This window comes from Ornithodoros turicata, chromosome 1 (assembly GCF_037126465.1).
Source record: "Ornithodoros turicata isolate Travis chromosome 1, ASM3712646v1, whole genome shotgun sequence".
NCBI lineage: Eukaryota > Metazoa > Arthropoda > Arachnida > Ixodida > Argasidae > Ornithodoros > Ornithodoros turicata.
This window is the reverse complement of record NC_088201.1, coordinates 190,879,227-190,892,464: the sequence shown is the minus strand read 5'-3', so window position 1 is coordinate 190,892,464 and position 13,238 is coordinate 190,879,227. Positions and strand designations below refer to the sequence as shown.

The following is a 13,238-nucleotide window of genomic DNA, read 5'->3' as shown; positions in this document are numbered from 1 at the left end:
ATGCCGAGCTCTACTGCGGTGCCCTATCGAAAGTGTGTCCAAGAGACCTCTCAAAATTTCCTGAGAGGTCTGAGAGGACCTTTCAAGAAATCTTGAGGTCTGGTAGGAATCCTTAATCTTAATTTCAAGAAATCTTGAAAGGTCTGGTGGGACCTTTCAGGCAGCACAGAGGGGTCTGAGAGGACCTTTTAGAGAAAATCTGGAAGACGTTGTAGAATCGTTCATGTAGCCCTGAGGGGTTTTGGGGACCTCTCAGACAGCTTTGCGACAGTGCATCGTGCAACACCTCCCAGAGCAAGTTGCTACATGTTTTCCGCGCCGCGGGACATGCTACCTCGTCCGCTTTGGAAAAGACTTCGCAAGATTTCACGTGTTTGTGCATTATTCCTCCAAGGATCACGTGCCGTGATTCCCCCTTGAAGCTATTGTTCTTGCAATCCGTGCATTATTGCACTGCACGAAAGTCGAAGCGTTTCGGCCAGTCGCCATAGCGGTCCAATCTAGTGATGGGCAATCCAGTTCACTTTGGTGAACTCGTTCGTACAGTTCAGTTTGGTTCACTGAACCGTTCAAAAGATCCGTTCTTTCGTTCATCTTTCCATGACGTCATAACATCATGTGACCGATCTCAACGGCGAACCGGCATCTACTTAAGTGCACATTAGACAGTAACTGAACATGAGTTCTGTTTTGTGGGCGAGTGTGTTCCATGATGGGGGGGGGGGTGTTCGTTCAACATATTACCGCGCTAAATCTGACAGTCGCCTGCCGGCCATATTGGTCATATGTTGCGATAAGCGAATGCATGTTTATGGGACCGTCTTTCGATATCATGATGAAAATAAACAATTCATTCTGCCGCACTGTAATTCTCTCGTAGTTCACATTTTCTTCAGTCCACTTTCCGCTTGCTTCTTCCTCTCGTCAGGGCTTTCTTTGGTCACGCAAATTCACTTTCATAGTTACTTTTTGGTCCCCTTCATAGTAGGTGCATTCTTTTCGCCTGCACCCTGGCCCTGAACTAGTTCAAGCAGTGCAACCCTCTCACATTCTTTTCGCCATGGACCTCTCATGTATTTTAAGAACTGGTGATGGAGCAGTGCAGCACTTATCTTGTATTGCAAACTGCTAGGATGAACACCTATTTGAGGTGTCCATCTCCCAACAATTTATCCCTGTTATGTCCCTAGTCCTACTTGTTATTTCTTTCTAGCAATCTGCAACTGATCAATCCCTCTAAAAGGACATCTCATTGTTTTTGCACTTCAGACCGACAGAGCGTTTTCATTTGCAACGTACTGCCATGCCTCTTTTGCTGGTCTACACATTTTGAATACATCTGTCTTTACTATTTTACTCACCCACATACCTCTCCTGTGTCCTCTTCTTTGTAAAGTTGTTGTTCCACTGTTGCCTTTTACTAATTGTGCCATATTTTTTGTTCTATAGTTCAATACTTTACACTGGGATTTTCCTATTCCTATTGAGTGCTGTTTTTTGTTTGCGCTGTTCATTATATCGCGAATTTAATTATTCCTTCTCTAATGGCAAAATCCCCATGCGTGCGCTGCTTTCATGCTATGACAGCAAGAATCACCTCGTCAAGCGAGTACGAGCGCTTGCGACCCAACTTTGTTCCCGAGGCTTTTCAATCTGTCTCTGCTGGGTCCCCAGCCACACTGGGATCCCGGGGAATGAACGAGCCGACCGTGAGGCTCGGCGAGCGTTGGCACAAGAGGAGTCAGCTCTAGGACTACCCTACCAAGACATCCTGCCAGTGTTAAAGAGAGCTGTCTGCACACAGTGGCAGCAGGAGTGGGACATGGAAGAAAATAACAAGCTACACCTCACACAGCCACACGTTTCTCCCCCGCATCGGACTGAACACATCAACAGATCATCCGAAGTTCTTTACGCGAGATTGAGGATTGGACACACATGGCTCACGCATCAACACCTACTCAGAGGTCAGGATCCGCCAGCTTGTGCGCACTGCGGTGACAGCTTGACTGTCTTGCACGTACTGGCATCCTGCCCTCACTTCGAACACCAACGCCAACAGTATTTCACCGCATTCTACAGATACCATGTCCCACTCCACCCAGCCCTTCTACTGGGTGACACCCCTCTTGTGCCGTTTGATAACGTAATCAAATTTTTGACCACGTGTGGGTTTCTTAGTCAGATGTAGATGATAAGCATTGCTCCGCTTTTATCCATTATCACCGAACTCCTCATGTAAATATCTCATTGTCACACTTGTAGATAGCTTTTAACTGCCATGCTCGCTTGCTATCGTCATCCCCCTCTCTCTTATCCTGGTCAATCAATCATCGCTCATCGCTCATACCTGTAGATAGGTTTTAACTACCACACTCTCTCTCACATCATCTTTCCCATAATCGTCTCCGACACAGTCAGCATAGTTTTGGCGCTCTATGGCCTTTGTTGCCTTTGTGCCATTAAACACATAATCAATCAATCAATCAAAATCCCCACTCCCCCATGTTTTTTTTTTGTATTCTTCCATTCCTGGCCTGGCTAGTTCCCTTCCTAGCCACAGTTTTACAAAGAAATTTACCCTTGCTCTTTCTTGGCTAGCTTCCCACATTTCTGCTCCGTGTTGTACCCTGCATCTGTTTACCCAGGATTGATAAATAATTTCTGCTGATATTAACCTAAAAATTTACCCCTTTCTTTTTTGAACCCGAGGTTGGTGAATTCCTACCCCTTCTTCGTACGTGATGGGTGGTATGCGGAAGAATTCGGCACATTTTTTCCATAAGAATTTTGGCATTTTACATTCGAAAATCGCGTGTTTTATGGTTTCATCCCTTTTGCAGATAGTACAGTATGTAACTGAGCTTTTACCCCAATGGTAGAATTTTGATCTTACTGGTAGAACTTCCTGTGCAACCTTCCATAGTAATGTCTTCCTTTTCCAATTTAAGAAGAAGCTGAAGATCCTGTCCCAGCCTTCTGTTGTTATTACAGAGACGTGATTCTGTTCTGCTTTTGTTCTGGTTAGATGATCTATTTCCATAACGGAATTAGTGGATGGATCGGCATCTTTTATTTGCGCTCTGATTTGGATCATGGCATTTTTTGCTTCGGAGTAAAAGGGGGGTGTTTTTTCAGATTTAGGACCCATTAAGCTTAGTTTATTTTTATTGAAAAGTCTGACATCTAGACCAAGCCAGAAGGATGTCAGTTCGTTTCCTATTCCTTCTTTCTCCAGAGAGTCGTATGTTTCTTTCAAGGCATACGCTTTCCCTAGGGCGTCAAGGTCTGGAATGTCTAGACCACCTTTTCCTTTTTGTTGCATTAGTGTGTCTTGTGCAACCCATTGCGTCCTTTGTCCCCTTATAAACTTACCGTATTTTCTCGCATATAATACGAACTCGGGTATAATACGAGGTGCAATTTATAGACTCCTATCAAAAAAAGTTTTCTGACTCCCGTATAATACGACATTTCAGTTTCACCCCCTAACCAAGAAAAGCTCAATTCTGGGTATCAGGTTCACAGACAATGATGTACAACAATGTGCAGACTTAGAAATTATTTAATTGTAGAAACGGGTGAAACACGCTACCGTTCTCACGTATCCTCTGCGTCGCTAGCGCTGTCAGCAGATTCTTCGGACTCTTCGGATGCCTCCTTGTCGCTTGCCACTTCGTAAACCAGAGAGTCCTCGCTTCCATCAATGGCGTTTGTTATGCAGCACTTTTTGAAGGCGGTCACGACGATCGCACTTGGTAAGCTGTACCACGCGTCCCCGACCCATTGGCACACGAGTGACAGTGCTGGCCTCCTTAGTCTGCCCGCTGGTGTAAACTCGTGCTCTTCTTCTGCCATCCAGTCATTATAATAGCCACGGAGGCGGTCCTTAAACGGTTTATTTACACACACGTCCAGCGGCTGCAGCTGAGACGTCATGCCGCCAGGGATCACAACGAGCTCTGTGCTCGCGTCTCGAAGAAGCTTCTTGACTCCCGGTGTCAGGTGGCCGCGGAATGCATCGAGCACTAGCATGTTCTTTGGATGCAAAAGTGCGCCGGGTCGCCTTAGCCACACACATTTAATCCAGTCCAGCATTAGCGGCTCGTCCATCCAGCCCTTGGGATGAACGCGTACCACAACGTTCCTTGGAAACTTCTCCTTTGGCATCGTCTTTCGTTTCAGGATCACAAATGGCAGCAGTTTGTGTCCATCACCGGTGCACGCTAGCATCACTGAACAGATCAACTGGTTCAGTAACACATTTACTGATCATAAAGGTTGCACCTTTATGATCAGTTAATCCTATTGTTTCAATTACTTTTGCCAATGTTCCGTTTTTGACTAGCGAGTTGCTCGCATAAATTCTGTCAGTCTACTTGCACTAATTCCTTTGATACAGGTGTACCCCCTGTCTCCATTATTATTAAATTCCCAAACACCTTTTAATCCTGTAGCGTTTATAATGGCGTTGGCACCATAAGGGATTTTATGTCTCTTTGAAGTGGTATCTTGTTCTACGTTGATGACACAATTAAAATCACCGGCTACAATAAAATGGGTAGCACATAAGAAAAATTTTGGGTCTTCTTCTCTAAAAAAACTCTCTGAATCCTGTGCTGTGTTGGGTTTACATACATTGATTAGTCTAATTGGCATGCCATTTGCGATGATGTCGACTGATATTGCTCTCCCCTCTATATCTCTTTCATATTTCCTTACTCTGATGTTTCCCTGTTTTAAAAGGATGATACCTGTTCCTCGTGAATTGTGTGAGCCGAAGCTCCACATTGAGGTGACTCCAAACTGCTTCACAAAATCTAGCACCTCAGCTCTGCGAAAAATATGTGTTTCTTGTAGGGAAATTATGTTTGCACCCAAAAATTTTGCCAGGGATATTGTTTCATATTGTTTACTTTTTTCGCGGAAGCCTCTTATATTTAATGATAGAATTCTTAGGTTCATAATGGTTGTTTGTTTTCAATTTATTTTTGCCTAATGTAAGTTTTTAAATATGCCAATTAATAGTGCTAGAGCAGTTATGACTTATGGATCATTTATTCCTACTTGCGGCTTTCTCTTTGATCTCCTCGGGGTTTGAAGAGGCTCTTCCTCCACTCTAGATTCTCCTTCTGTCTCGCCATCGTCCACAATTGTTTTTTCACCCTGCGAGTCCGTGTCCGACCAGTTGATGGCAGACTCAGGCGTGGTAAGCACAGTAGAAGAGCTGTTAGCGCTCTCACTTTCTATGTCTTCCTCGCCATCTTGTACCGTCTGTACCGTTTCCGGGACAGTGTCCGCTTCCGCGTTTTGTTCACTCACCTTTGCAGGTGAGTTGCAGTTTATGTTTTGCACATGTTCCTTCCGAATTTCTTCTTCAACCCTTTTTTCGACTACATCTTGTTCGCTTGTCTCTGCATTTACGCTGCTATGAACGCTCACGCTCCATATTTTTTCCCCTTGTTCTGTGTTGTCACAGCTCTCGGTGCTTTTCCCAACCGTCTCAGCGATTCCCATTCCGTGTGGTAGTTTGGGAAAACCGTTTTTGTCCAACCAAAAGCTGTTGTCTTCTCCCTCTTTAACCTGTTGTGCACCCCAGGCTGGTTGTCCCTGTCTTTTTGGAACAATCTGACGTTCTTGCTGCTTCCCGCAGTAACAAATTCCTTCCATCATTTTCCCACATGCCCTGCATTTCACCGCTCGACAGTCTTTCGCGACACGGCCAGTTGACTCACACCTGACACATCGCCTCACGACTTCAGCGTAGAAGCGCTGTATTCTCACTCCTTTAACTACGAGGAAGTTTGGCAAAACTCCCATCATTTCCATGAGTATGATGCGAGTGCCACAGAGCAAGAAAGAGAACAGAAGGTCAGAACAAGCCAGTCAGGGGAGGTCGGGGTGGCAAAGGTCCAAGTTTGCTGGGGTGGTCTTGGGGGTCTGGGTGAGTCGGGCAGGCTCTCGGGGTCTTTTTGGGGGTCGTGCGATGCCGTGGGTGACGAAGGCGGGGAGGGTGGCGGTGGCAGCTGGAGAAGTGGTCCTGGGGTCAGAGCGTTGACGTTGACGGGCATTGGCGTCAGGGCGTCAGTGGTGGTGGCATGCCCTGGTCCCAGCACTGGTTGATGGAGTCCAGGAGCTGTGAGGTTGTCTTGTCCGGTAGGTTCCGCGGGCACTGGTAGGTGAGTCCGTTCATCCCAGGGGCTGACTTGGCTTTCAGGTGGTCCAGGGCGAAGCGCAGTTCTCCGGTCGTGAAGGGGTGGTCCAGGTCCGTGGGGGATGCTGGAGGCGCCGCCGTGGAGGGGACGTCCCTCCCTGCGCCGAACAGGTCGGCGAAGTCCTCAGCCAGCTCCTCCAGGGAGACCCCCTTGGCTAGAGACATGGAGCTGAAGGGGTTCGCCTTCCTCCTCCCCCCAGGGCGTTGACGACAGACCAGAGTTTCCGGGCCGATGTGCTGCTGGTCAGGGAGGCTGAGAACTTCTTCCATTGGGAGCGCTGCAGCGTGACCGCACAGGGCGGCGGAAACTCGTCGGTATGCTGTCAGGCACCTGGGGGAGTGGTTCCGACGCAGGGACCTCTGTGCGCGGCGCCTCGTAGCACACAGACGGAAGTACTTCAGGTCAGGTTTCGGGCCGGTTGCTGTCGCTGTCCCGGACTTGGTTGCGGCGGCCAGGGCTGTCCTGATGTCCTCGTAGATGTCCTGGGAGGCTGGGGTTCCGTCCAGGCAGGCTCGGAAGGAGTCCCACACGACGATGGTGGTTCGTCGCTTCGGGGCTCGGTGCTTGTAGGTCAGGGTCACGTCGAATGGGAAGTGGTCGCTGCCCCAGCTGTCCATTCCGACTTCCCATTGGCAGGAACGTCCGGGGTGTGCAGGGTGACGTCGATAGCACTGGATACTGGTGGCCTGTAAAATGTTATCTCACCTGTGTTAGCGACGAGCAGGCTGCAGTCCTCCATGGACTGCACTAGGCGTCGGCCACGGCGGTCAGCGTCGCAGGAACCCCAGAGCGGATGGTGCGCGTTGAGGTCTCCACAGAGGGCCTGGCAGGGAGGACTGCACTTGCTGTTGGAAGTCGTCAGGTATCCGGTCCACCGTAATCGTTGAGCTGGGACGGATGTAAACAGAGGCGACAGTGAGTTCGTTCTTTCTTTCCAAAAGTTACCTTTGCAGCTGTGACCTCGACCACGGCCGACGACAGCTGGTCTGTGGGCAGCTGAGTTTGTGCCAGGAGCCTTGCGACGAAGACCGCCGTGCAGCCGTGACCAAAGTGTGGTATGCTGGGAGAGGTGTACATGATGAAGCCTGGTAGCCCCATCGTGTCCGGGATGTTGCATTCCTGGAAGCAGATGAGCTGCAGCTGGTCTTAGTGAGGCGTTGCTTGAGCTCGGCCAGCCTGGGTCGTAGTCCGGCGCAGTTCCATTGCAGGACACGTGGGAAGGCCGGTGCAGGGGGTTGCTGACTTCGGTGGGGCTTACTGTCCATAACTGAAAGTATAGAAAGCAGACTGGCAAGCATTGGTTCCATTACCTTGAAGGCTTGGACTTCTGGGATGTTGCTGGCAGCTGGGATGGCAGCCAGCATGGCATGGAAGGCTGTGATGAGCAGGGGGACCAACATCATCACCAGCTGGGTGCCCTGGGGAGGTGCAGGTTCCGGCTTGGCAGCAGCTTCCTGTACAGCAGGCTTGGGAGGGGCCGGCGTCGTCCTCTTTGCTCTGTCGGCGGCGGGCGGCGGCTGTCTCTTGGTCGGGGCAGGGTCCCTGGGCAGATCCCAAACACTGGGGGTAGCATTAGTGTCAGAACACTTACCTGAGACCGGTTTCGCTCCTGCGGGCTTCTTGGCAGGGGCCGCTGGCTTCGGCAGTGCTAAGAAGGCGTCGGCGCTGCGGACGGGTGCTGGGCGCGTTGGCTTCACGACAGCAGGGTTGATGCGGCCGCTATGGGACGAGGGGACCTCGCAGGCGTCGGTCTTCACAGCTGCGATGGCGACCTTCCTCTTGGGGCATCCTCCAAAGCTGGTTGGGTGTGGTCCTCCGCAGTTGGCGCACCGTTGCTCCTTCCGCGTCGTGCAGTCCTTGAAAGCGTGGCTCCCGGCGCAGGCACGGCAGCGCTCCGACCGACGGTAGTACTTGGCGACGTGCCCGAAGCCCTGGCAACGATAACACTGGGTGGGTGAGAAGTACTCGCTTACCTTGAACTTGTTGAAGCCCAGCGGCATTTCCTCGGGCATGGCGATGTCGCTCTTGAAGGTGACGACGACGCTGCTCGTTGTCTGGGTCCTGGTTGGGCCGCAGGTATTCCAGCACTGGGGATCCGTGCAGCTGGAGTTGACACCGACGATCTTTTCCACGTTCCTGGCATAGGACTCCGGGATCTGGGTGGTGACGGCGTTGTTTCCGAGGCACGTGACGCCGAGCAGGGCCTTGGCAGCTTGGAGCGAGGCGACCGTCACCGTCAGGCTTCCGTTCTTCGAGAAACGGTGGTTCCTCACACGCTTTTGGGTGGATTTTAGGATCTGGGCAGCAATAAGATTGGGGTCAGTGTTAAGAAGACTTACCTGGGGGTCCACGGGAGCGAAGACCACTGGGATGCCGGCCTTTCTTGACTTCTTGTAACACGACGGTGACGAAGCCGTCGTCGTCGTTTTCGTCCTTTTGCACGTGGCTGGCAGCGCTCGTGCTGCGGGACCTGGAAGGAAGTGAAACATCATCAGAGAATTATTGCCTTGGGCGTTTCACCGGCGTGGATGGGAAACCCTTCTCTGCCACGTGGTCCCGCGACGGGGTCGCCTGCGGTAGCAGCATGTCGGGATCCTGCTCGAGGCTCATTCCTGGAAAAGAAAAAATAGAAAAGGGTGAACGAACGAGGCACTTAGCCGTGAAAAGGGCTGTTAAGGCTGGGAGGCGCTAACTCGAGGTTAGGAGGATCCCAAAACACGTCCTCACTCGACAAGAGCCGAGAGCGACCCGACATGAACGGTGTTTACATTTTCCACAGCATTCATATCTATATATATACAAGAAATACAGATATAAGAAATATACAGAAATACAAGAGGATATCTACAAGAAAAATTTGACCAATCAGCGCGTTCACAGCCGGCGTGCCGATGAGAAACACTCTATGGCAGCTTGCCAAAGACAGGCTCTCTAAATGCCGCACACCGGGGAGTACGTCTCTTTGGGTTACTATGCTTCATTACAGCGAGAAAAAAAACAACAATGTACTATGTTTATATACTTTACTTCCTGTTACTAGTTATTAGTGAACTAGCTCTTTGTAGATAGACTACTCTACCGCTTACCGGTACTCCCTCGTAGAGGAGAGACGGTACCGTGGTAGTCGATCACACACGCACCACAAAAGGCCGCGATACACAATCGTGTGCACACTGCAAAACGGACTTCTGCGAGTGTATGACAGGCCACGTGTTCGATTGGTCACACTGAGAGCTTACCGGTTTGTGATTGGCCAAGCCCCACGATATGGGATGAATCAGAGAGCACTGAAGGCGAGTCGCAAAGCCGGGGATCGAAGAACGATAGAGAACTCAACTGAATCGAAGGAATAGGAGAACCGTTCACTCGCGAGCTGAATCAAAGAGCAACGGAATCGTTTGCTCTCAAACGGCGCACTGGTTCTTCGGTACTCCGCGACTCGCTGCGTACAATTGCGTGTTGCTCTTGCTGGTCTCCTTTGAAATCTTGGCGTTGGTTCACTACGGCGCGTCGATATCGAGCTTCCCAAGGGGAAAAACAACGTCGGCACAAAGCCGGCCCAATGTACGGTGTCAGACTAAAAGTTGTCAGCCCGACCTAGGTAAAAGTTACCGGGCCAAGGTCAGCGATTGACATTGGCCTAACACGGCACAACTTAATCAGCTGGAGGTTGGGCCAACGTACATGCCCGACGTAAACGACATAGGACCAATGTAGTGCCAGCATAAAACCGAGGTTGGTTACAGCTCAGGATCTCCCGGCTCCATCTTAGCCAGCAATCTATTTTTATTGATGGGCCGACTGGCCCCACAGCCATAGAGAAGTAGGCCCGACTTTGGGTGGGCGTTATTCATACTCATGTTTTTATAACCATTGTGGAGAACAGAAGGACTCAAAGCCGGTCTCTCACATCATCTTTCCCATAATCGTCTCCGACACACTCAGCATAGTTTTGGCGCTCTATGGCCTTTGTTGCCTTTGTGCCATTAAACACATAATCAAGCAATCAATCCTTCTCCCCAAGGAAACATACCGAGATTGGACAAAGCTTGGCAAGAGTTTGGCTGGCCAACCTAGCCGTGCTTGGCAAGTACTTGGCCAACGAGCTCGTTCTTGGTATAGATCTCCCCTGACCGACGGCTTGCAGAACCGCGCTCTGTCTGTCGCTATGCAACTTTGCGCCAACATAGGCTTGGAGAAAGAGTCGTTTGCCAACTGTCATCTGACTTTTTGTCAAAGTGTTTTTTCTTGTCTGTTTCTAGTAGCAGATGTATTGTTTTCGGGTTTCTTTGCACTGCATGGCCGACATTGGCTCGCCTATATTATGCAAAACTCTCAATAGTCCGCCCACAAATCGCCGCACAACGTCGTTCGTCAACACTGTGAGCGACATGATACTGACGGTGGTGCATTGAAGGTGACTGAAGGTGCATTCGCCGACCAAAAACCGACCATTGGCCGATGGTTGGCAGTCGTCACTTTCCACTTGGGTAGAGAACAGGATACAGTTTAAATCTCGTAATATGTCTTGCTATTACCGAAAAAAGTGCGGCTGGGCGTTCTTTTTGGTGATTCTCTTCGCGATGACCACCCGATGTTGACCAGACGATGTATGCCAAGGCTTTAACGACACGCCAACAAGGTGTTAGGGCATGTTGTGGGCCAGCGTTCGTTGGCCAACATACACTGTTAGTGACATTGGCCCGTGCTTGTCTCAAGCATTCTCGGCCACTGAAGTCGTTTGCCGACCGACTGCCGATGGCCGGCCGATCATCGGTAGTCGGCAAATTCCCATTGGGTTTGTGGCGGACGTCGTATGGGTGGAAGTATTCAGAATCAAAAATGTGTTTTCTGATTTTTTTGTTTATGATCGGCTCGCGCTCCGTATCTGCGCTCGATAAATCCAAGTTATTTGTCACGTATACCGGAAAAGGCCCTTTCTGGCTAGTATGTGAGATGGCGGACGTGTTTTTCACGTGCATATTTAGTAATGATCAGTACTTAGAAATCTTAAACCAGTCCCCTGGTGCCTGCCTACGAATTTGGCGCGTCAGTAGCTACGGTAGAGGCTCCACATAGAAAACTAGTAATGATCAGGGTCACATGACCTACTGGCGTCAATGATTCGCGAACGAATCTTTCGAACGAGTCCCTAATGTTCACTGATTTGAACGAACACATCAGATATTCGGGACACACGCGCAGAGCTTCGCCTGGCTAACTACCGCGCATGCGTTCAACACTGCTTTACAGCGGCGAACATTGATGGCGACACGCGCACCATCGACTGGAGGGTAGACCTGTGCGCCGCCGCCGCCATTTCTCCGCGCGCTGACGCCGCCAGCTCGGCGAGTGTAGCCTAGAGCACCGCCTCCTTAATAAATTCCTTTATAAATTCCAGCCTCCTTTATAATAAAGGAGGCGCTGCCTAGAGTGTAGCCTAGCGCTGGCGGCGAGTGTAAGAGTTGCAAGCCATACCGTCTGGCTGACCACTCTAAACCCATAATAAGGAAGGAAGGAAGGCGAGTGTAGTCTAGACAGTATAGACCTCGCAGGCCAGCAGCGCTTGCGTATGCTTGTGGACGGCTTACGCGTTTACGCTCTCGCGCCGCTGGTGACAAAACCGGCTCTACGACGCCACCGGTCAAAGTGGCATCGGCGCACAGGTCTATGGAGGAGAGTGGAGAAACGAGAAACTGTGAAGCGAACGCAGCGAAACCTGACAAAACAGGGACGTCTAAGTGAACTGGTGAACGAGTACGATCGACAATAGTGAATGAGTTCACTCAGTTTGTGCCCGGGATTCGTTCATTCCGAACTGTTAATTCGCGAACGACACATCACTAGTTCAATCAGTCTGTTTTGAAACGTTGATGTGTGAGGACGTCGGCCGCGGATCTCAAGTTTTGCGTTTTGCCTTTGGGATTCTAACTGTTTTGTGGGTATGTAGACGATGTGTTTAGACGGTATGTATAGTGCACGTTTCCCGCTGGAGAGTTGAGAGGCTCTCTTCATTTCAGCTTCGGCTTCGGCTTCTCTTCTCTTCTTTCCCATAATCATCTCCGACACACTCACCATGGTTTTGGCGCTCTATGGCTTTTGTTGCCTTTGTGCCATTAAACACATAATCAATCAATCAATCATTTCCGCGACGAAACTGTCAACCAAGGGAAATGACTTGTGCATTGTAGAGCAGACTATATTGATGCTGTGAGCGACGCACGTCACGCACACCGCATTTCGGCAAAGCGGCTTAATGCACTCGCGAAATGACTTTTTCATGTACGGCGTGCCGTCACATCTTCAATCTCAACACCGTACGTAGTGAGAGCTTTCATGACAATTTGACAACGGCGTTGACCTCTTCTGTGAACGTCACATCCACAAGGGCTGGCCGTAACGAAACGTTACTCGGTGATGCCTTCACAAACAGTACGTTTTCTACTGACTTAATTGCCCTATCATCCCCACCACTGAAACTGTGGCGCCTTTGAACATATCCTTTTAGGGCCAACTGGTACCTGAACAACTCTGGAAGTCTTTTCCGCAAAGGGATGGACAACAGGACGGAGCCCCCGTTTGCGACACGCGTTTTCAAGAAGTTTCGCAGCTTTGGATGATCAATCTTTTCAGTTGGTATGTTCGCTGATACAAGCGTGTCCTGGAACTCCAGCACCAGGTCGTCTCTTGCTTCCTTCGCTGTCATCACTGTCTCCAATGTCTGCAGCTTAGACTGCTTCTGCAGACCCGATCCAGAAGCCTGTACATTTCCTTTTTCGGCGTTCTTTCTATGGCTGTTACTCTTTATGTGATCGTCGATTGTTTACTTGCGATGATTTTTCGCGCAATAACGACAAAAGATTATGCCGCCATCCTCGTAGAAATCTTCAACACTGTATTCACGAACTCGCTGTTTTGCGTCTTTGCTTCCCAAGTACGAGCGTTTAGACATCGCATGCTCGGTGAACGTACACGCGATACGAGCGTGAATGTCGAACGAAACGAAACAAGTATTGATGATGA

At 50.0% G+C, this 13,238-nt stretch overlaps 1 protein-coding gene across 1 annotated transcript; it reads right to left on the bottom strand.

Annotated features, from left to right (window-relative positions):
• Positions 1-6,970: 6,970 nt before the first annotated feature.
• Positions 6,971-12,921, bottom strand: LOC135392575 (uncharacterized). The gene is made up of 4 exons (XM_064623284.1): positions 12,687-12,921; positions 8,753-8,827; positions 7,161-8,685; positions 6,971-7,103 (listed from the first exon to the last, which is right to left on the bottom strand). Exons 1-4 carry the CDS (start codon positions 12,919-12,921, stop codon positions 6,983-6,985), a joined length of 1,956 nt encoding a protein of 651 aa, XP_064479354.1. The 3' UTR covers positions 6,971-6,982.
• Positions 12,922-13,238: the final 317 nt, after the last annotated feature.